Below are 20,219 nucleotides of genomic sequence, written 5' to 3'. Positions count from 1 at the left end.
CCTTGGAATTGGCCTAACCTACTTCATAATATTCTTCTGAAGATAAAATGAGACAAGCTTTTGTAAGCAACTTTGACCTCCTTGAGGAAAGACTGGGATATAGATAGAAAACAAATATGACAAGTTAAATAAAATTCAGCACTTACGTGCACTAGACTTTTTAAAAATTTAATGCAATATTTGTTGCATCCCCTAAAAATGCAAGAACTATACAGAAGAGAGTTCTTAAACTAGTTTCTTGGAAAGCTAGCTTCATGGAATTGAGACAGAGATTTGTTTCAGGTGTACTATGTGTTAAGATCAATTCTGCTTTGATTATATAGAAAGATGAAGGACTCTTCATATGAGCAGAGAAGAACAGCCCCTATGGGAGATGAAAAAACATGGAAGGAGATTTAGAGTGGCGATTCTTACTGTGGTACAAGCCACCCCAAGGGGTGAGGAATTTGTCCAATGGTACCAGGAGACAATGGGTAATATGGAGACAGTTCTGAAGGGTGAGGTGGTCGGGGAATTCCTGGTGATGAGAAAAAGCAACAGACATTACAACAGTCAAGATTTGCCTCCCATCCAATTTAAGTTCCTAACAAGAATCCCACATTCTCAAAAGTCAGAAAAATATAAGCTTTTCCCACCCCACACCCCAGATACCTTTTAATAAACTTACTTTCACATTCCTTTTGAGATTGCTCTCAATTTCATATATCTATTTTATTAGTTATATTCTTCCAGCAATCTACCACATCCCAGGTGAGCAGGTATCAAAAACTCACCTGTCTTTGGGTCAATCTCTGGGGAGAGGTGGGAAGGTGGTGAACCTGGCGAGAAGTGGTCATTACTGTAAGTGATGAGTGGCGTCAGTGGGTGCATGTGATGTGGATGCTGCACCACAGGAACTTTGTTTGACTGCAAGAAAAGAAGCAAGGGCTTATGCATCTTTTAATGCATACATTGCTTGCCTTTTAAGATCTATTGTGTTTTAAAAAGAGAAGGAAAAAGGAATGAATCATTTGGACTTTATATGCTTGTAGTTTCGTATATTATAAACAATAAATTTGAGTTAAAAAACAAAAATAAAAAAATATAACTTTATTCCACTACAATCTGTGATCATCTAGTTCTTTAACAAAAGGCTGGACATGCACATGGTAGGCATGTCATGAGTGGAGCTGGCTGGAGCCAGGGGTCAGATTAGGTGGCCTGGCCGACTCCTTCTGAGTCGCTCTGTTTCTATTTTTCTATGAAGCTCTAAAGAAGAACTAAAATCCTTGAGGCCCAAATATTTTAGGCCACGCTGCAAGTTATGACAGTTTGGGATTTAACTGCCTCAGTTTTAACTAGTTATCATTTCTTGAGCTGGCCTCTCCCAGTCCCAAAGAACACTCAGAACACTTGCACTAACTGTAAAAGTAGCCCCCAGATGAAACAATCTAATTACAATGATAGCTGAATCACTATTATATGATAAAATTACAAGGAGTCATATTAAAGATTTGCACCTTATATTGTAAAGGCTCTTGAGAAAACAGCCAAAAGATTGTAATAAAGAACCCTGAAAATTCACATAATTGAGAATATTAACAGTATCATTTCCAGTTCTTTCAGAGCTCTTGAATTATTATACTAATCAGAAACTATTGCCTAGAAGAATATCCAAGAGAAATACTTTCAGATGACACTGATCTCAAAAATCAACACAAAGGCAAGCTGTAGACACTTACTAAGTGTGCAGGAGAGGGAGATCTTGCATCTTTTAGTGTAGCTCCAGCTGGTACATCAAGGAGTGGCCACTTCACCTGCAGATACTGAAAAAAATGGTTGAAAGAAAATAAAACTGCAGAAACAAAATAATAGGAATCATAACAGAAAGCAAGACAACAAATTTCACAAGTGTTTAAGTGGCCAAACAAAAATAGTTAAATATAAAATTTTAACCATGGATCAAATGCAAGAAGGCATGAAACACCTGTTTTGCACATCAAAAACTTCCTCACTGGTTATGATGTACCTTCAGCTCAACTCATGGCCCACAGCTTTCTTATGCTTTACTCCCAGATCATCTTGATAACACACGGACACTTGGATAATGCTGGACACAACTTTTAGCAAGAGCAAGGTGAACTGTCCCCCATCTTACTTCCTTCATTTCTCCCAGTCAAAGCTCCCTGCCCTTCTCTTCAACAAAAGAGCACAAACCTTAACAACGTGGCACAGCAGAATGAAATTCCTCCTTCCTACATGGCTTCCTCCCTTGCTGGTTAGAGAGAATACTGAGCATGTGACATGACAGTCCCCTCAGCAACAGCAAAATTTATTACGAAGCAGGAAAAGGGCTGGAAAGGTGGTTGCAGCCTGCATATACTCAGCTATTCCCCAAACCGGAGCGCTTTTACAAATAAAATGCCACTGGCTAAGCCAATGGATTACAAGCTCATCCTTCCCTACAGAGGGAGTGGAATAGGCACCAGGTAACATCTTGGAGGTTGCCGATCACCTAACAGGCTCAGGAAGAGCAAATGGCATGGCTGCAGCAACTGAGATTTGCTTTAACAACCAAGCGGGAAGTTATTTGCATGGGTAAGTGGGAGAGGTGCCAAGAAGAACTAGGTAATAGAAAAATGAAGAGAAAGAAGTTTCTCGGGCTGACAGAGTGGATTGACCATCTATGATGAGGAATGAATTTGGAGTAGGATCTGGTGAATGACTAAGGAATTTCAGAAAAATATTTGGGGTAGATCTGGAGATATTCCTGGGGCAGAATCTGTGTAGCTAAAGAGTTTGTAGGTCTGTGCACTGAGGTTTCTTTCCTCTTAAAAACCAGTTAAGAGTTAGAAAATTTTTGCTTTCTGTTTTTTTTAAAACCCTGATGACTATTCGTATCATTATTAATATTGCTGTTTTAAGAATGGCTTTTCTGTTGCTCTAAAGACATTATCTTGACTCTGCCTATGGTTCCCACCCTCTGATCCTTGCAGTTCCAATGAGCAATTTTTATCTCAAAAATGAAAAGTTGTATTGAGGAAACTCACTTTTCCTTCAATGTATACTTAAAAAACTTTAATCCTTGTGCTCAGGTAGGTAGAAAACTTAACAATTAAAACATTATTTTCTTTAATTTGTCCCATTTGTTTCTTCTTGCTCAGTTATGCCATGTGTAACTCCAGAGTAATACAGATAAGGAATTTAGCAGACATAGAATTAGTTAAATTATGGAAATGCAATTAAATAGGTTAATCCAGTAAATTCTTGAGTTCCTTGAAGTTTTTACAGAACTTTAGGTACAGGATGGGTAAAAAATTCATAGATCCAAAGCAATAAAAGCAACTTTTCAAGAAGTCTTTTTTATTTTTATGAAAATGTAAATTGTTTTCTTAAAGTAGGTAAGATACAGAAAGAAGAAAAAGGTTAAATAAAATTCCCAAGGGATTTTAAACAAGTATAATTAATATATTCATAGCTTGCAAAGTTCCAAAGATGCTAAAAAAAAAATCTCTTTCTGTCAATCAATACTCTGTTGAAGCTCAAAAAAACAATGACTACATATCTGTATGCTGACAAATTTTCTAATCTCCAAGAGGATCATTATATTTTTCAACATTAACTGTTTAATACAGTCTACCAATTTAATTTTGAAACCACCATTCTATGCTTAGTGTGTGGACCAGTTTTAAATACAGTATTCAAATATGAAAGCAGGTATTTGTTTTCTTCACTGTGTTCTAGCATCAATACTACAGAAACTTAAATTGGCCTGCATTGTTGGGCATTTCTAGTACCAGAAGTACTAAAAACAAAGGTACTTTATATTGCATTTTGAAAGTGGAGGAATAAAACCATTCCATACAATTATAACTGAATGCAGGGCATCCTGTGAAATGTTGGAGGTTTGGGAATGTGGACTGGATGAGTTGCAGCTGTGCAATGGAATTTCCCTAACACACAAATCCTCATGATGTAAAACAGCTGGAAGGAAATCCCAGAATGCTCTATTTAGAGGCTGAACAACCAATAATTTAAATGAAAGATTAACCCTTCAAATCTTCACATTTCCTTCAACATATATTCCAACTATCTATTAAAGGTGGAAAATGCTGCGTAAGTGCTGATCTGTTCCCACGGATAATCTGAACAAATTCTGCTATATGACTAGTGTCTTTTGAGAAGCTTAGACACACATTCACAAACTAGTACAAGAGAAGCTAAAACAGTTTTGTTTTATCAAATGATCTGTATTTTTCTGGCCACTTAACCCATTCAAACTAAGGAATATATTCTCTTCCCGCATTCCATTCTGTTGATCTCTGTTTGATATATCTTAAAAGCACTTTATATTTGGTATAGTGTAATTGCTTGACAGCATATAAAATATACTAATATTTCACACAACTTGGTAAAGTGCCTTGCAAATAAGTGGAGCTTCCAGAAGATCAGCATTTAGAATTAGCTGTTCAAAGGGTACATGCAATATAATCCTGTTAACTCCTTTGGTTGCAATATCAATTCATACAACAACATGCACCATATTTATACATGTATGCCAGACCAAACATTTGACAATGAGAAACAAATCCTTTCTAAAGATGCCTTATCAAGAATCCCAGGTGGGTTTCAGAAATCTGGAATGCTAGCTGTCGTTACTGGTTTGACATGCCAACGTGTTTCTCTAATGCTATTGCATATATGTTTACAAGACTGCATTTTATACATATCTAAAGGGCAAGTATTGGACTTTTTTTTTTTTTTTTTGCAAAAAGCCACAGGTTGCATCCAATGGCAATTCTGTTTATAGTGGAAAGTGATTACTCTTGCCCAAGCCAGGACATCCAGTTTTCACTGATCACCCTTTCTTACTACAGCAAGCCACACATCCTGAAAAGCAGCTCTTGTGTCTCAAAGAACTGTCTGGAACACTATGGGATATAGTCAGAGGGTTATGGAAATTGGATGTTCCATCTTGTGCAAGTGTAAGCATGTTTCTTGAGTGGACACTAGGAAGCCCTGGTGATTGCTGTGCAGTCTAACTACATTAAAAACTTGTACTAGTGATATCCTAGTGGAACACCTATTCTGGCTGGTTACAGGAGATATGTTTGGACTTTCTGGTAGGGTGGGGTTGTCATGCACATTGCAAAATAGCAGCATATTCGGCCTTTCTAAAGTTTGTGGTAGACAGAAGCTACTCTGTACTTTTTGAGCTCTAGCAAAGATATAGTTGAACCAGCTTTATTTGCTAACACCCAGCACCAGATTGAGGCCAGAATCATATTCCAGGAGCAGAGCAAACATTTTAAAATCTAGAGCTATAGCCAAAAATAACTGAATGTGCAAGATTCTGGATTTTTCCTCACTGGAGGTAAAAAGGAAAAACTGGAATGCAACCAATGCTCCATGTACATCTGGACAAAGGAAGAAAGATTTGTGTATGTTTGACATGAAACAGGAAGACAGCTTATCTTGTTCCTATAAAACATACAGTCAGACCACTGTGATAGCCCAGTCCTGCCCACAATGCAGAACTGTTTCTCTTCGACCTTTTCCATTACAGCTATAAAATTCAGCCTCCAAACTCAAAGCAGAATATAGCCAAAACTAACAACTCCATGGCAAAAATGAATGAAACATATAAGCGAAGGCCCTTGCCCTGAGAGAAGGAAAAGACAACTACAGTAGCTCACAGCATCACCTATGAGCCAAGAGGAACATTCCCTGAGACAGAAAACTCTCCAGAAAATATTTGAGGAGCAATTTTCAAAAGGACTTAATCTATCATTGGGAAAAAAAATACAATGGGAGGCTATAGCATTAAATGTTCCATATTCATATAAAATTGACATTACTGGCATTTGTAAGGACGATGTTGCAAATTTATGCTCAAGCAAGTAATCTCCACAAAACTTGCCTAATTCACTGGACATGGTTTAGAAAAGCTGGGTGCTTTTTGCACAATCATAATGCATAGATGCTTTTATATGACACCTCTGAACAATTATTCCACAGTTCTTTCCAACAACACACTTGCTATGTCCTGCGTTTTGTTTTTGTCCATTTGCCCTAAAAAGTATATGTAAAATGTTAAATAAGCTCGCATTCTGCTTGCTTATTACCAGACACAGTTCAATCTGGGCAGCAGCTTGTCTGTATTGCCTGTACCTCTGGCCCAGTTGCTCCTGTTCCTCTTTGATGTGATAATTTAGATATCAGTAATATTTTCAAAATATTTTCTCTGCACACACAAGGAGAGACTTAAATGTGTCCATGTAACTGAACTCCTATACCAAGACATGTATAAGTGAATACAGTCTATCTCAAACCACATGCAACATCTGCAGCTCTCTACTTTCACTTATAATGCTCCTGAAAGCACTGCAGAGTAAATTTTTTACTTTCCACTTCTCACATTTTGGAAAAGGCCTTTTCTAGTTTGTAAGTTTAATTTTTCCCTCTCATTGGTTTTGTTGCTTACTATTCAAAATGGTGTTATAGCAAAATTTTTAAAAAATAGTGATTGGGTGAAGTGAAAGGAACACTTGTTTTAAACCATTAGTTCTTCACCAATGAGGTGAATGTATGTTATGTTTTTCTTCCACATTTGAAAACTGCAATTAGAATAGGTTGCCATGAGATTCCTGCAGCTAGTGCTGAAACCTTGTCCTTTATGTAGAACAGGGCTGAGGATCTGTAATCAGATCTTAGCCTTCAAGGCTCCTACAACAGCCATTTGTGGAAAAGGCAATGAGCCAGCGCTGTCATCTGTACAAGGAGTATGTTTGGTATGCAGCTGGCCCCATGACCCCCAACTAACTAGCGCAATGACCTACAGTACACTCTGGGCTCTGAGTACAGTAGAAGTCATTTCCTAAATGACTGCCTTTGATCTACTCTCCAAGCCTAGAGATCAAAGCGGCTGGTTAGATTGGGGAAGTCCCTGGATCTGGCTGCTGTACAGTTCCAGTCTGTTTCCAAACATTGAGCAGTGATGTGAACTCACTTGCCACTTACTGCAGAGTCATTTTAAAAGATACTCACAACACCCACAACTGCTGGGACAGTGAGCACTACCCCGCATTTGGTGAGTCAGCTTTCTAGGAAGCAGTGACAAGAGTAGAGAAACCATGAAACCCAAAATACACACAGAGGATGGGCAGAAAGTTCTACCCAATTAAAAGTCCTGTGTGTTGCAGTTTTCCAGCTGGCTTATTTTACGCTCCACCTTCTTTTCTACTCAACACTCTTGGTCACAAAGGGGGCTTTCTAATCCATTTTGTAAGCAGAGACGCTGCAGGCGAATGGGGGTGGTGCCTCTATGAAGGTTGTATAAAGGCTCCTTCTCATTTTAAACAATTTAGAGGGCAGAATGTGGGGGTGGGGAAACACTCTAGAAAATATACAAGGAAGGGCACCCAGCTAATGGTACAGGGGCAGTGTGGAAAACTGAACACTACCTCTAAGTGTAAGCTGGTGCCTCTCACATAGACATTCACTGTACAGCCATGTGCAAAAGACAGAGAGAGTTAATGGCATATTGAAGCTATAAAAGTTTCAAAATGGTTGCATTCCAGAGAGATTAGAACAAGCCCTGGTTGCTTGTTACCTTCCCTCCCCTCCTCCCCTCTGTAAATGGGGGAATGAAAAGGATTTTAACCATTTCTATCCCACATGCTGTTGTACCACACACACAGTACAATGCACCCTGCTGTCTGCACATTAACCTGCCATTTGCCAAATAGCTTCCCCTCAGCTGGGGATTAACATCCACCAATTCAAACAACAATCCAGTGGCCCTGCAATCCTAGGCAGGAACAATGGGGCACAGACAACAGGCCTTGGCTGGCCCAGGACAGTAACCATCACTGTAGGGCAGCCAGCTTATTTCTAGGAGAAGAGGCGTGAGCAAACTAGATGCAGAAGGAGAGGGAAAAACAATTGCTACGACCAATTAGGAATTTTAATAACTAGATTTCCTGCCACTGTTGCACTCAAGGGTGATGAAGATGTTATCCAACAAGAAGCAAGCTTGAATCTGGCTTTCTAGCATCCTAGAATATTCAGAAACTGATCAAATCAAGTACTTTTTTACATCTCGTACTGTCCAACTGTCCATTTTGCAAACAAGTTTAATATATTGTATAAGTTACTCCTTTAATACTGTCAGCAGCTGGAAACAAGGAGTTAACACCATCCATGTTTGCCATCAAATATTTTTCACTGGTCCATAAATATATCATTCTAAAAAATGCTATAATGTCATCCAAAAAGTTTTCCTATCCTCCAAAGCCACCTGAAAATTTCACACAATCTTTGTCTGAAATTGCCTATTAATTCCATTTTACATACAGTACCTTTCTAAAAAATCTATATTTATCTCTAAAAGCCAATTCCCAATGTCTCATCCATGTTGAATATTATTTTGCATTTAACTAACACCAAGAAGATATCCCAAGATGGGGTTCTACAAATAATGCAGGCTTTTATTTTGGTATGTGTGTTTTGTTACCAGACAGCAGCTTGCGCCCCCATTGGCAACACCGTCCCTTACGTGTTTACTTTTTATTGTACAAGTGAAAGCTGCATATGGTGTATTTGTATATGAAGTAGTATGTGTGAGACAACACTGCAATGCTGCTACTATGTTGGCACTGAGCAGCCTTTACAAGGCACCATAAATAGGGATCCCATGAGGAGGGCAATGTTCCCCCTCAGGGTAGCTTCTGTGTCCAGAGGGAGTATTCTTTACTGCCTCCTCACCACATGTAGCCAATAATGGCCAGCTTTGCACAATCACCAGGAGAAAGAAGCATGGTGGCTTCTTTTCCCCAGCCCTGCATGTAGCAACCATGCACTGCACAATTTGCCTAATTATCCTCACAGCATGTGCCTTGCAGTGTTGTCTGGTGTGTGGTGAGGGTGGCTTCTAAACCACAGCAGAACCGATGAGCTGTTTAGGGTTCTAGAGTTGTTTGAAAGCCACCACTACTGTACACCTTGCTGGTTTCAAATGATACAGCAATCCACACAATATTAGGGTAATTTGGCAAATTATGCACTCCAGATTCTTTTCCCCACTGATCATGCAAACCTGGCCATTCAGTTTGGGGAAAAAAGAGAGGACAAGTTTGGAAGAACAGCCTACAAGAATATGCAAAAAGTCGGCATGCACAACTTCCTACATTGCGCTTATTAGGAGGAGCTGGATTGCTCCCTTATCTTCTTGCCCATCAAGAACAAACAAGATAAGGTAGATCAAGGAAGCGATTAATGTCTCATTTGGCAACTCTCCATCAAACTGGACTGCATCAGTTTATTTATTTAGTAAATGGCTCATAATTAAAGACAAATACAATACAATGGAATGTAATACAAAGCAACAATAAACAATAGCCAGCTGTGCAATAAAAAATAATTACCAGACATGTAAGCTGTTGGAATGCCTGAACAGATGGAAAGAGGGCTTCACTGCTACCAGACAGACAGAAACTACATGAACTTCTATAGAAAGGCAGCATATACATGTAATGTAATAGCAAGGACAAGGCTTACATAATTCTCCTCTTCATTTCAATTTTACAACAACCTGGTGAGGAAGGTTAAGCTGAAAGTCAGTGAGTGTACTAAATTCACCCAGTGAACTGTATGACCAAGTGGAGACAAGAACCTGGATCTCCCAAGCTCAATCCAACACTACTACACTCTTTTAACTTAGTACATATTTACAATCATATCTCATTATACATCTCATGATGCAATATTTGATATGAATACACAACTATTTGCTTCCTCCAGGCAACCAGGAAAGTAAGACTTATAAAAGATCCATACATGCACACACAGAGTATACCAGTGCTTTCAGCTCTCACCAAACTGTCAAGCTACCTCCTAAAGACATAGGATTTAAGTGCAGATCTCTGCAGCTAAAACTAGCTAGCAGACTATTTTCCTGAGCTTACTGCCAGATTTTGATCATCTACTTCAATACATTTCTTATGGCATTACTGCAGTATGCTTTACCTGAAAATAGGCTGGGTCACAATTTTGTTGACATTTTCCTGCAAGTAAACTTTAAGCAACACATTAGGTAAACATGTATAGGGTTCCAGTGTTATATAAGCGACTGCAACAAGTTAAGGAAAGGTAAAAAGGGAACAGTTTATAATCAAACATCCATTCTGATTAGGCAAGCAGTCTGAAAAGTCCATTTCACCTGTCCATCCATCGGTCAGTGAAAGGGGGGGAGGGGGGAGAGAGATTATTTCACTGTGAGATAAATCTGCTTTATTCGGATGTTTTAATGCCCCAAATAGCAATCTTCCCCCCGACCTCTGTGCATGCACGCATGCAAATACATTTTTTTTAATAAATTACAAATTCTAATTTTGGTACGGACATTTTGACTAGGAAATATTGATAGCATAATGTCACCTAAAATGGATAGAACAAACAGCAAATTGCCCCCCCCTTTCTTCCTAAATGTGGAAAACATAATTGATACATCCCACTCTACATCCTATTATAATCATCTATTCCAATTTTTTTACTCTGTCTTATCGGATTCAATTTGCAAAGAAAATTGAAGTCAGCACAAAAATATATACAGGCTATGCCCCACTCTACTTAGAAAATTCATTGGCCAAAGAAAAGCAAAAGCAAGGTGATGGCAACTGAACCTTTTAAACTGCAAAATGATAAAACTAATACAAGAAACAATGAACTGCCTCAGTATTTCCAGATGCTGCCTGGTGGTCAGTGTGCTGGACTGGGGATCGAAGAGATCCTAGTTCTTGTCCACACTTGGCCATGAAGCTCACTCGTTGACAGCCAGTCACAGACTGTCAACCCAACCTACTCTCACAAGGTATTGATGTGAGCACAGTGGAGGTATATAAACTACCCTGGGTTCCGCCTCACAGGTGGAAAAAGAGTGGGATATAAATTCAGTGTAATAGTAATAATATCTTTTCTACAGCTAATCAGATTATACTTGTTTGGGAAATTTTCAAAGTGGTAATAAGGGAAAATTTTATAGAGAAACTATCTTATTTGTCCAAGAGACAGGGAAGATGCTGAGTTCACTAATTAGATTCAAGAACTACTGTAAACATAAGGAAACATCTTCATGGTGCATTTCAAAAGGCCTGCAGTACTTGGAAACCAGTTAGATTTAATTAGCTCTATATTAGTAGGGACAGAATTGAACAGACATCAGTGCCTATTCATTTATCCCCGCAAGTGGCGGGTCCTACTGATATTGTGCAAGAAGGCCCCGTTGCTTGTGCAAGGAAGTTTCTGTAGAGGAAGGCTTGGAACAAATGGAAATACTAACCTTCCGTCTTTCAGAAACAAATATTTCTTCTCATTTTGGGTTGCTCCAGAAGTACTAAATAACCGTTTCACAAAAAATCAGTGGGAACCACTTACACAACCAAATTGTCCAGAGCTTCAAAGACAGGGTCAGCCTCCAGTTCTGTTGGAGGAGTCGTCCAGAGTTCCAGGTCACCTGCCATGTGCAGCACCATGTTGGCCTATCTGCCCCTCTGCACCGATGGAGACACTGGGTCCTGCTCACAGACCACAGCATTGGGGGATAGCTCCAAGAGGGACAGGAAGAGGGCAAGATTCTGAGTCAGAGTCAGATGAGGTGACTGGTGGTGTCTGGATAGCGGGGGTTCTGTTGGGCAGCTGGTGAGTGGTGAGATGTTGATAGGCACAGGTCAGGTTCCTGGGCAGCTGAGCGAGAGCTGTGAGAGCACCAGTGATCACTGTCAGTGTCACAACGTCAAGAGTCAAGAGACTTAGCGTGAAGCAGTCAGGGTCAACGCTGGGCCGCTGGTGTCAGGTGGTGATGGCAACTGGGGGTGTTGGAGCCAATGTCAGAGTCAGCATCAACTGCTGGCAGTGGCCAAATTTCAGGGATGCTCGGTGTCGACAAGGTCTCATCACTGGTGTTAAGTGGTCTTGGTACTGGCTTCTGCTTGGCACTGGCTGACAATGGCAGGCCATCATCTGGGAGGCTTGGCATAGGCCTTGGCATTGAGAAGACTCAGTCTCAGTCACAGGCATCAATGTCAATCAATGGCTCGCATTGATTTCTCAGTAACACAGTCCCAGCACTGGTTGGTGTCGTGGTACTTGTGTCACTGAGTGCTTGGTCTGGCTCAGTATCAGTTAGCATCTCAAAGTCTCCAGTGAAGCAGCCAGTCTCGCATGTCTTTTTGGAAGGCCTAGTGATGGCGAGAGACCGATAGCTTGTTGGGTAGGTGGAGGCTGGAGGCCATGAGGTGCTGCATTCCCAGTCAAATGGGGAGAGGGAAAGTTCCCAATGTCTTCTGAGATTCTGGTCACATGCCAAGTGTGGAGCCGTTGGGCCACATGGCAGAGTTGGGGTGTGCTGTCATGAGGTCAAAGGTGGTGGGGACTTGTGCATGGGGGAGGGGTTCCTGGACCAAGGGCAGTGACCAGTCTCTGGTGTTGGTGGTGGCCTCAGTCAGCAGGACCCTCTGTTGCATTATTGGGAGGGCAGCTGCCATGATCCAGAGAGCCAGAAACTGGCAGCGCCAGTGGGCAAATGCTTATGGGGCACCTTTTTGGGAGGAGTGGCAACCATTTTCTTGGGCATCTTTCCTCCCCTCATGGTCCCAACGCCCATAAGAGTAGACGGACTCTCCATGTCCTGCTTGGATGAGTCAGCCACACAGAGGGCCCTCTTCCAGAGTTTGGCTTTTAGCTGATCTGCCTGCTGCCGGAGTGTTTGTTTCTTAAAAGTCTGGAAGTGAGGGCAAGTCTCAACTATATACTCCTTGCCAAGGCAGGGAAGGCACAGTGAATGCCCATCTGTTGAGTGCAGCTGCAAAAGGCTGCAGATGCCATCGCACAGATGGAAAGCCAGCAAGAGAGGGAAGGAGGAAGGTTGATAGGAAAGCTAGGCAAGAAATATATACTTTTGGTGGGAAGAGTCTGTTGTTGTTGTTTTGAAAAGAGGGGGAAACAAAGGAAAGCTGGCAAGAGAAAGGCATGAGGAGAAAGGAATGCTAAGTATGAAACGAGGAGCAAAGAATTCCCAATGTATGCAATAAGTTGTTGAAAAGAAACTGAGGGAACTGGACTGGAACCCCTCCCTTATATCCCCAGGAACCAGAAGGGGAGGGACTTCCAGTCACTCTGACATGCTGAGTTATTTATTGAAGTTCTTCCTGATCTAGCTTTGCACAGATGTAGAAGCCCATATGTGTGATGCACAGAGACCTCAAAGAAGAACTGTAAAGTCCAAACAAAACAAATTAGAGCATCTCAGTGTGAAAGGCTGATATACATGCCACCCTGTTTTGCAAGCAAATACCTTCTCATGGCTTTGCTTTCATTTGACTACTCACCATTTACAGCCTTCACAAAGTAACAAATTAACCTATTTGCAGCCTCTCTTAGTCAATATCCCTGTGTTGTGAGCTAGACATTCCTTCCCAAGAAAGATAACTTCTCCAGCACTTCTTGTAAGCATCTTTATTCTACACAGAAGACTCTAACCATTCACAAGCTTCTGAGCATACACAAAGAGATGCTGAACCCTCCCTGTCCCCCTTACCCAAAGCTTTGCTTATGAACCCTTCGGGGCCTGTCTCTGAAAGGAAGGGCTCTGTGGAACCGGGCACACCTGCGTTCTGCACTCTGAGTCCCTATCTAGACCAGCCTGCGGCTGTGACGACAGGCCCTTGGGTCCATATCTTGAAGAGGCTGGCGTTCTCCATCTGAGAGACTACCCCCTTCCAAATCTTCTCCCTCCTGCCCTTCTTCTGCTGCATTCCCACAGGCGGGGAGACTGGACCCCATGGGTGTCCCTGAGCTACTTTCATCCAGAGCAGGCTCAGACTGGCACTGAGAGATCGAGTCTGCAGGTGCAGGCCTGTCTGTTACGACAATTCCGTTATCAGAGTTTGAGCTCTGAGCCTTGTCTGGTTCAGCCAACCCCGCATCATCCTCAGAGCCTGAGCTATCAGTCCCACCAAAACAGGCCGCTCCTCGTGCGCGCCTGGGAATCTCGGCGAAGTGCATGCACACATCATCATATCTGATATCTATTACTCTTTGATAGCAGATACTTCCCAGTGTGATTTGGTACTAAGCAAAGCCAGCTGTGGAGTGGGTGGGCAGAACAAAAGTCCATCAGATTTTCATCCCCTCACCCCGCCCCAAAATTCTCTTGCATCCCTAACTAAAAGATGTAATGATATTGCAAGTACTTGCACAGGTGAAAATTAAACTGGTATATGTACTATACAGGATCAGAGCCTAAGTCACCTTGCAGTGCCTGTAGAACCAGGATCACCTTTGCAGACACTGGCAAGGAACAGCTGTGTGATAATTATGCAGTGCAGCTGGAAGCCCCGTAGAGAATATATGAGAGAAATATTGAATATGGAATAGACTCATGGACTTTCTATCCTTTGACAGCCACTAAAGACCATGCCTCAGGAAACCCAGTCATTTGGGAAGGGCATAGTCTAAAGAAGATTGGGAAAATGCTCAAGAATGCTTGTATAAAAAGTTACAGGGAAGTATCTGAAATAAAAACAAAATCATATACTTTTTTCCAATACCTGTAGTTTAAGCATAAAATAATGCACTTGAGGTACAATGTTCTCTTCCTGTCTAAGCATGTATAGGCTTCTACCTTTAACATGAATACATAAAAGAGCATGCCTGTATTAGAGTCATAGTGCTGTCAAGTTCATGTAAAGGAGAGCTGCACAACCCCTAGACCTTGCCCGCTCCCCATGTGACCTGTAAAGACACTGAAACTCTACTGTCTCCAATCAGCCACTGATCAGATAGATAAGAGCTTTTCTCTGGTTAGAAGGAACAGACACGGTGAGGGTGTTATTGCATGATTGAGTGCCTCTTGATTTTGATCTTTATTCTACTTATTAAAGAGCAGGCATGGAAAGGCCTACACCACTTATTTCTCAGGCGGTTTAGCTTGGGATGCTACCTGAAAGTGTTGCTGATTTAGTCCTGCTTATCAGGAGAAAATATTCTGTAATCGGCTACTGGTAGTGGAGAAATGATAGAATACCCAGCTGGTAGTGGTGTGTGTGTGTGTGTGTGTGTGTGTGTGTGTGTGTGTAAACCACAAATGCTGGTTTGTCTGTCCTCAGATAAGCCTAAGAAATAACCCCCAAACAAACCATGGCTTATTTCTTAGTTTTCTGGAAGGCTCCTTGCGTACCAACAGCTACTTCTGTTGCAGATGAAAAAGGAGCTAGTGCCATTACACAAGCCCTGATTAATTTTGTCTTCTTTCCTCCCCCCCGCCCTTTTACTTCTCTGTATTGTGTCTTTTTAGATTGTAAGTCTGCAGGCAAGCACTGTCTTGTTTGACTGATTTAATGGAATCTACTCCTGAAGCTTTTTGGCTGAGGGACAAATACTTTAAATAACTACTTCATTTAATTAAATACAAATACTTATTTAAATAAATAAGAAAAATAAGTTAGGGTTGCCCCAGAACTCTGGATTATTGTGATGTGTGAACCAGGTAATTCAAATGAGAAAATAAATATTATCTGCATATTAAGGAAAAAATAATCCGATTATTTAAAATACAATAAAACAACACTCCCAATTTTTAATAAAAATAACAACAAAACAAGAGAGCCAGAATATGTGTGTGTGTGTCTGCACTAGCAGTAAAACTAAAAACCTGTTGAGAAAAGTAGGATGTTCAAAAATACAGAGAACACAGAAACAGAAAAATATTATCTAGCCTCTTCTGTCAGGGAGTTCCGTATGCAGATGCTAATACAAAGAGGGCATTTGTGTATGTGTTGCCAACAACTCAGGGAGCTATGGTAAATGCCAAGAAGCCATTAATAGGTTTAAAAGGAAGACAAATTTATATGCAAGAAAGTTGTACTTCAAGCAGCCTAGAGGCCAAGGGTTAAATGCCTTAAAGCTAATAACCAACACCTTCAAATTGCACTTAAAAATAGAGAAATAGACTGACAAACCATCCAAGCTGATATAACAGGGTTCACATGATCCCAGTATTCTGTACTAGTCACAATTTTGACAGCAGCATTTAGTAGCACAATTATCTTCATGGATATTCCTGCACAGAGCCGGTTAAAGTAGTCAAGATATAACTAATGCAGGTATGATTGTGGTGAGGCCCAATAGTATACATAATCCAAAAGCATGGGAGAAATGTGTTCATGTTTTATTTAAATTTCATGTATCCCCTTTAACCAAATTTGCTCTATGGGCATTTACAAGTTAATGTTGAAATCCTATACACACTATTTAACCTGCAAATAAGTCCCACTGAAAATAATAGTTCTTACATTTAAGGAAGTATCAAAACTTCATGATAAAAAGCAAGCTGAAGTAAAAGACTTTGTCCTGTAAGAAACTAGCTCTTCAGACTTCCAGAGATTATTCCACAAGGTAGAACCTAGATTTTGACAGATGTCCTTCTTAATTTCTGACAAAAGGGCAGGACCATATCTGAAAGTTATGCCAATCCGCCCAAATCTGCAAAGCAGGAGTAGTGAGTATGCAGGAGGTAGCATGGTCAATTTATCTCGTGTGGCCCTGCTAATTCATGGGTTTGAAAAATTGCAACCAAATTCCCATGATCTTGCACTACCATCACTGGGACAGAGAAGTGATTAAAAACTAATAGCTTCACAAATATCTCCAGTGCCTTAATCCAACTCCCATATCCACAAGACACACTTCCATTTGTTTTTTTGTTTGTTTGTTTACATAGCTTCAGTACTAACTGCTTGGTCTCCAGTATTTCACCACCACCCTTAACCACTGGATAAAATATTTAGAGAGTGTGGTGTAAAGATGAGGTCTCCTCCAAACCTAATTTGGCAGAGAATATTTGCTCTTTACAAGATACAGGCTAAAACTTAAAATTGCAGTTTGTTTGTTGATATAACATGACAGATCACAGGTCTGCATCCTAACAGCTGCAAATGTTCTAACAGAACACTCTGTCTTGGGACTATTTAACCCAAGGAATGAAAATGTTTTAGATTTGTGAATTCCAAAAGCATAACAACAAAAGAAAAACTTTTCCAAATTGGGATATGTCTAAGGGAATGGAAGATTCCAGGTCATAAAATAGACACTTACATTCCTTAAGAGCCACAATGAAAAGAACCTCTGAACTTCTGTGGTTGTTCAAATTTAAACTAAGGGGGCATTCCTACCACTGGACTTTCAGTTACAGGCAATGTAAGTTCCTGCTACCTGGTTTTCCTCCCTGTCTCAAGTTTTGATTTTTCCACTTGTGCTGACATACAACAATGTATTATTGTTGTACTACATTGTACTAAGTACTGTATCCTTGTTTACTACAAAGGGAGGTTCTCCTTCCCTCAAGACAAAGTAATAAACTCCTCCAAAGACAGACACCCAGCTATCACATTATGTAATTAAAATAGCAAGTCCAATATTAAGGTTTTTTAAATGTATGCCATTCTGGACTACATGAGAAACTTTTTCAATATGAATATGAGACAGTGGAGCTATTGCTCTTGAAGTGGTATGGCCAGGGAGACTGGGAGCTATCACTGAATCCATATGGAGAAGTTGAAAAAGATAAACATTGCAAAGAGAAGAGCAAACTGGTGTTGCGACCACAGTCAGGGCAGTTTCAGGAAGCCTCTGAAAGGCAACAGGGCCTCTCGTCCCCATGGGAAAAGGGAAGAGGCAGAGTACTGGAGCTGCAAATTCAGGCACACCAAGGTTGAACAGGATGATGGCAAAAAGTGGGTCAAAGGTCAACCAGCCAGCCTGCTCTGGTTTCCATGGATATGTGGTCTATTCATACAGTACACAGAGGGCTCTTCACAGCCACTTACACACAATTGAGCCACTACTCAAGGCTCTGCTGGCCTGGTCTTGGGAGTACAACACACCAGATGAGAAAATTTAATGGAGTCAATTAAAACAGAATAAGCACTGAACAGGACTGGTTCTGGAGAACTTGAGAGACTTGTCAGAATTACCTAATCAAAGCAGCAAGATAAGTGCCAGAAGTGTGGATGAGAATAATTTGAGGAACTTACTGTCATATGATGCTACCTGTTAAGTCCTCCATGTTATCAACAAGGACTAAGGACCAAGAACTAGGCAACCCCAAGGAAATGTGCATACTCAGCCTCAACCTATCTCTTGAGATACTGAACAGCAAAGAAGCAAAACCTTTGTTTCGGGTGCTTGCTTGCACTCAGCCAGTGCTTTGAGGAACTCCTCAAAGCAATGGATCAGAGCACTTTTCTCCTCTTTTGCCTTCCCCATGCAGAGGAAAATGAAAGACAATTAAAGCATGTTCCAGCTGATCCTTTGGCCAGGAATTCGAAGATGTCAAGAGGCGGGAGCTCTATCCCCTAATATTATCCATCTCTTGGAAGCGAGGAGAGGCAATCCAACTTTGGGCCCCAATATGGTTCTCCACCCTGCCCCGCACTATGACAACCAAGGCAGTCTCTAATGAAAACCCAGTTAGATAATCTGTTGCACTTAAGAATGTCCAGATTCCATCAGGCAACTTCTTCATCTTTGAAAGCATCACTGAAATCACAAGAACTAGAGACATCTGAAAAACATCATGCAGTTAATATTAACTTGTTACCAAATTTTTCACTGATTAACAATGAAGATGACCTAAACAGATCACAAAAATCAAATACCAGGGGAACACTAATTTCAAATCATATGCAACTGCTTCACAAATGAAACAACTGTTTAAACAACTAGTCCAAACTATGGCTCGAATACATTTACCCTACCCCCAATATCCACACCTCCATTTGCTTGTTTACATATGAAGGAGCTGAAGGAAGTTTCCTCTTAGTTGTAACATGGCAAAGTGGAAAAGCTCTGTTTACCTAGTACAACATGCACAACTGAAGGCTCTTCAGACTGAAGTCTGAAGTCCTCATGTCCTGGCTTGTCATTACTCACACAGATTAACCACGGAGCAAATTTTAATCTGTGAGCAAAACTCCAAGAAGCCAGGAGGTTCCACATGTCTTACTTTCCCCCTCATTTCCTACACTTCTCTCTCCCCCTTTCCTCTGTATTTCAGGGCATATGACCATTTACCTCTTGGGTAAATGAGTATACATTTTAGTATACATACATATAACATATACTATATTAGTCTCTATCTTCACTTCTCAAACGAGGAAAGCCTATAGATGTCTATGAAACTAAAAGTTTCACAGACAGCACAGGCAGAAGAAAAGCTTTCTATCATTTTTTTTCCACAGAATATTGGAGAAACCTTCATGCCAATATCATAGTTCATCTCATGAGTGAGATGTCATGGTCCCATGTCACTGTTATGATCACTGCAACCTCTCTTCCTTAGGAAGCAAAATACTTAAGAAAACAGAAGCGGTTTCCTTCCACCTCACCCCAGCTGAGGGGATCTACAGATTAGTGGACGGTCTCCATAAACCATTCTATTTTCAGTCCTGTAAGGCAATAAATAATCCAAATGGGAATTATGTGTGGGTTTTGGATCCTATGTTCAGCAAGCAGTTTTTTGGTTTCAGCCCACTTCAGCCCACAAGATCTTCCTGAGATAAGAGAGCATGTGCCTTGCAGCCAAGAGATAGACTATGGCACATCCTCATCATTCAAGTAAGGGAAAATATATTTCAAATAAAAAAGAAAGTATGGTTGCATTCTTCTATTCATGAAGAAAGAAATGGCAACACAATGCACATTTGGAAATAAATCTATGTGCCAGTGCTGGACCTTAGGCAGCAATTAAGAGTATCAGAAATTAGACACAGTGTTGTCCAGAAAAAATCTCAATTTAACATTCTACCTTGTCAGGGAAAGCCAACAGCTATACACTGAGTTGATGTAGTCACTTGCAGTGCCCTTAATCTCCAGGGTAATACTCCAACATAAGCCCAAACAACTCACACAATTTCCCCAGTTGTGAAAGCTCCTGACTGCATGCCATGTTCCTGAACCACTGATATTTCTATGATTCAGAGCACCACAATTCCAAGATCACACATAGCTGGTTCTCCCACAAGTCCCCGCCAGACACAATCAGGAACGCTAGGCGTTCAAAGCAAACACTTGATCTATATTTCACTTGATCTATATTAATGATTAACATGTTAAATATTTAGTCCCAGGACTAAGGCCAGCAACAGCCCAATGGAAACTTCCCTCCACTCTGATGAGAAAGCATA

At 40.8% G+C, this 20,219-nt stretch overlaps 1 protein-coding gene across 1 annotated transcript in view; it reads right to left on the bottom strand.

Moving 5' to 3' along the window:
- TCF7L1 (transcription factor 7 like 1) overlaps positions 1–20,219 on the bottom strand; it is an 82,486-nt gene that overhangs the window by 11,099 nt on the left and 51,168 nt on the right. Inside the window, exons 4-6 of the mRNA XM_044437395.1 lie at positions 1,722–1,805; positions 774–906; positions 415–517 (exon numbers count right to left, since the gene is read on the bottom strand). Coding sequence (XP_044293330.1) covers positions 415–517; positions 774–906; positions 1,722–1,805 — 320 coding nt within the window. The remainder of the gene's footprint in view (positions 1–414; positions 518–773; positions 907–1,721; positions 1,806–20,219) is intronic.

The sequence above is a fragment of the Varanus komodoensis genome, unplaced genomic scaffold, assembly GCF_004798865.1.
Source record: "Varanus komodoensis strain SLA01 unplaced genomic scaffold, ASM479886v1 scaffold30, whole genome shotgun sequence".
NCBI classification, from domain to species: domain Eukaryota; kingdom Metazoa; phylum Chordata; class Lepidosauria; order Squamata; family Varanidae; genus Varanus; species Varanus komodoensis.
This window is presented reverse-complemented; position numbering and strand designations above follow the sequence as displayed.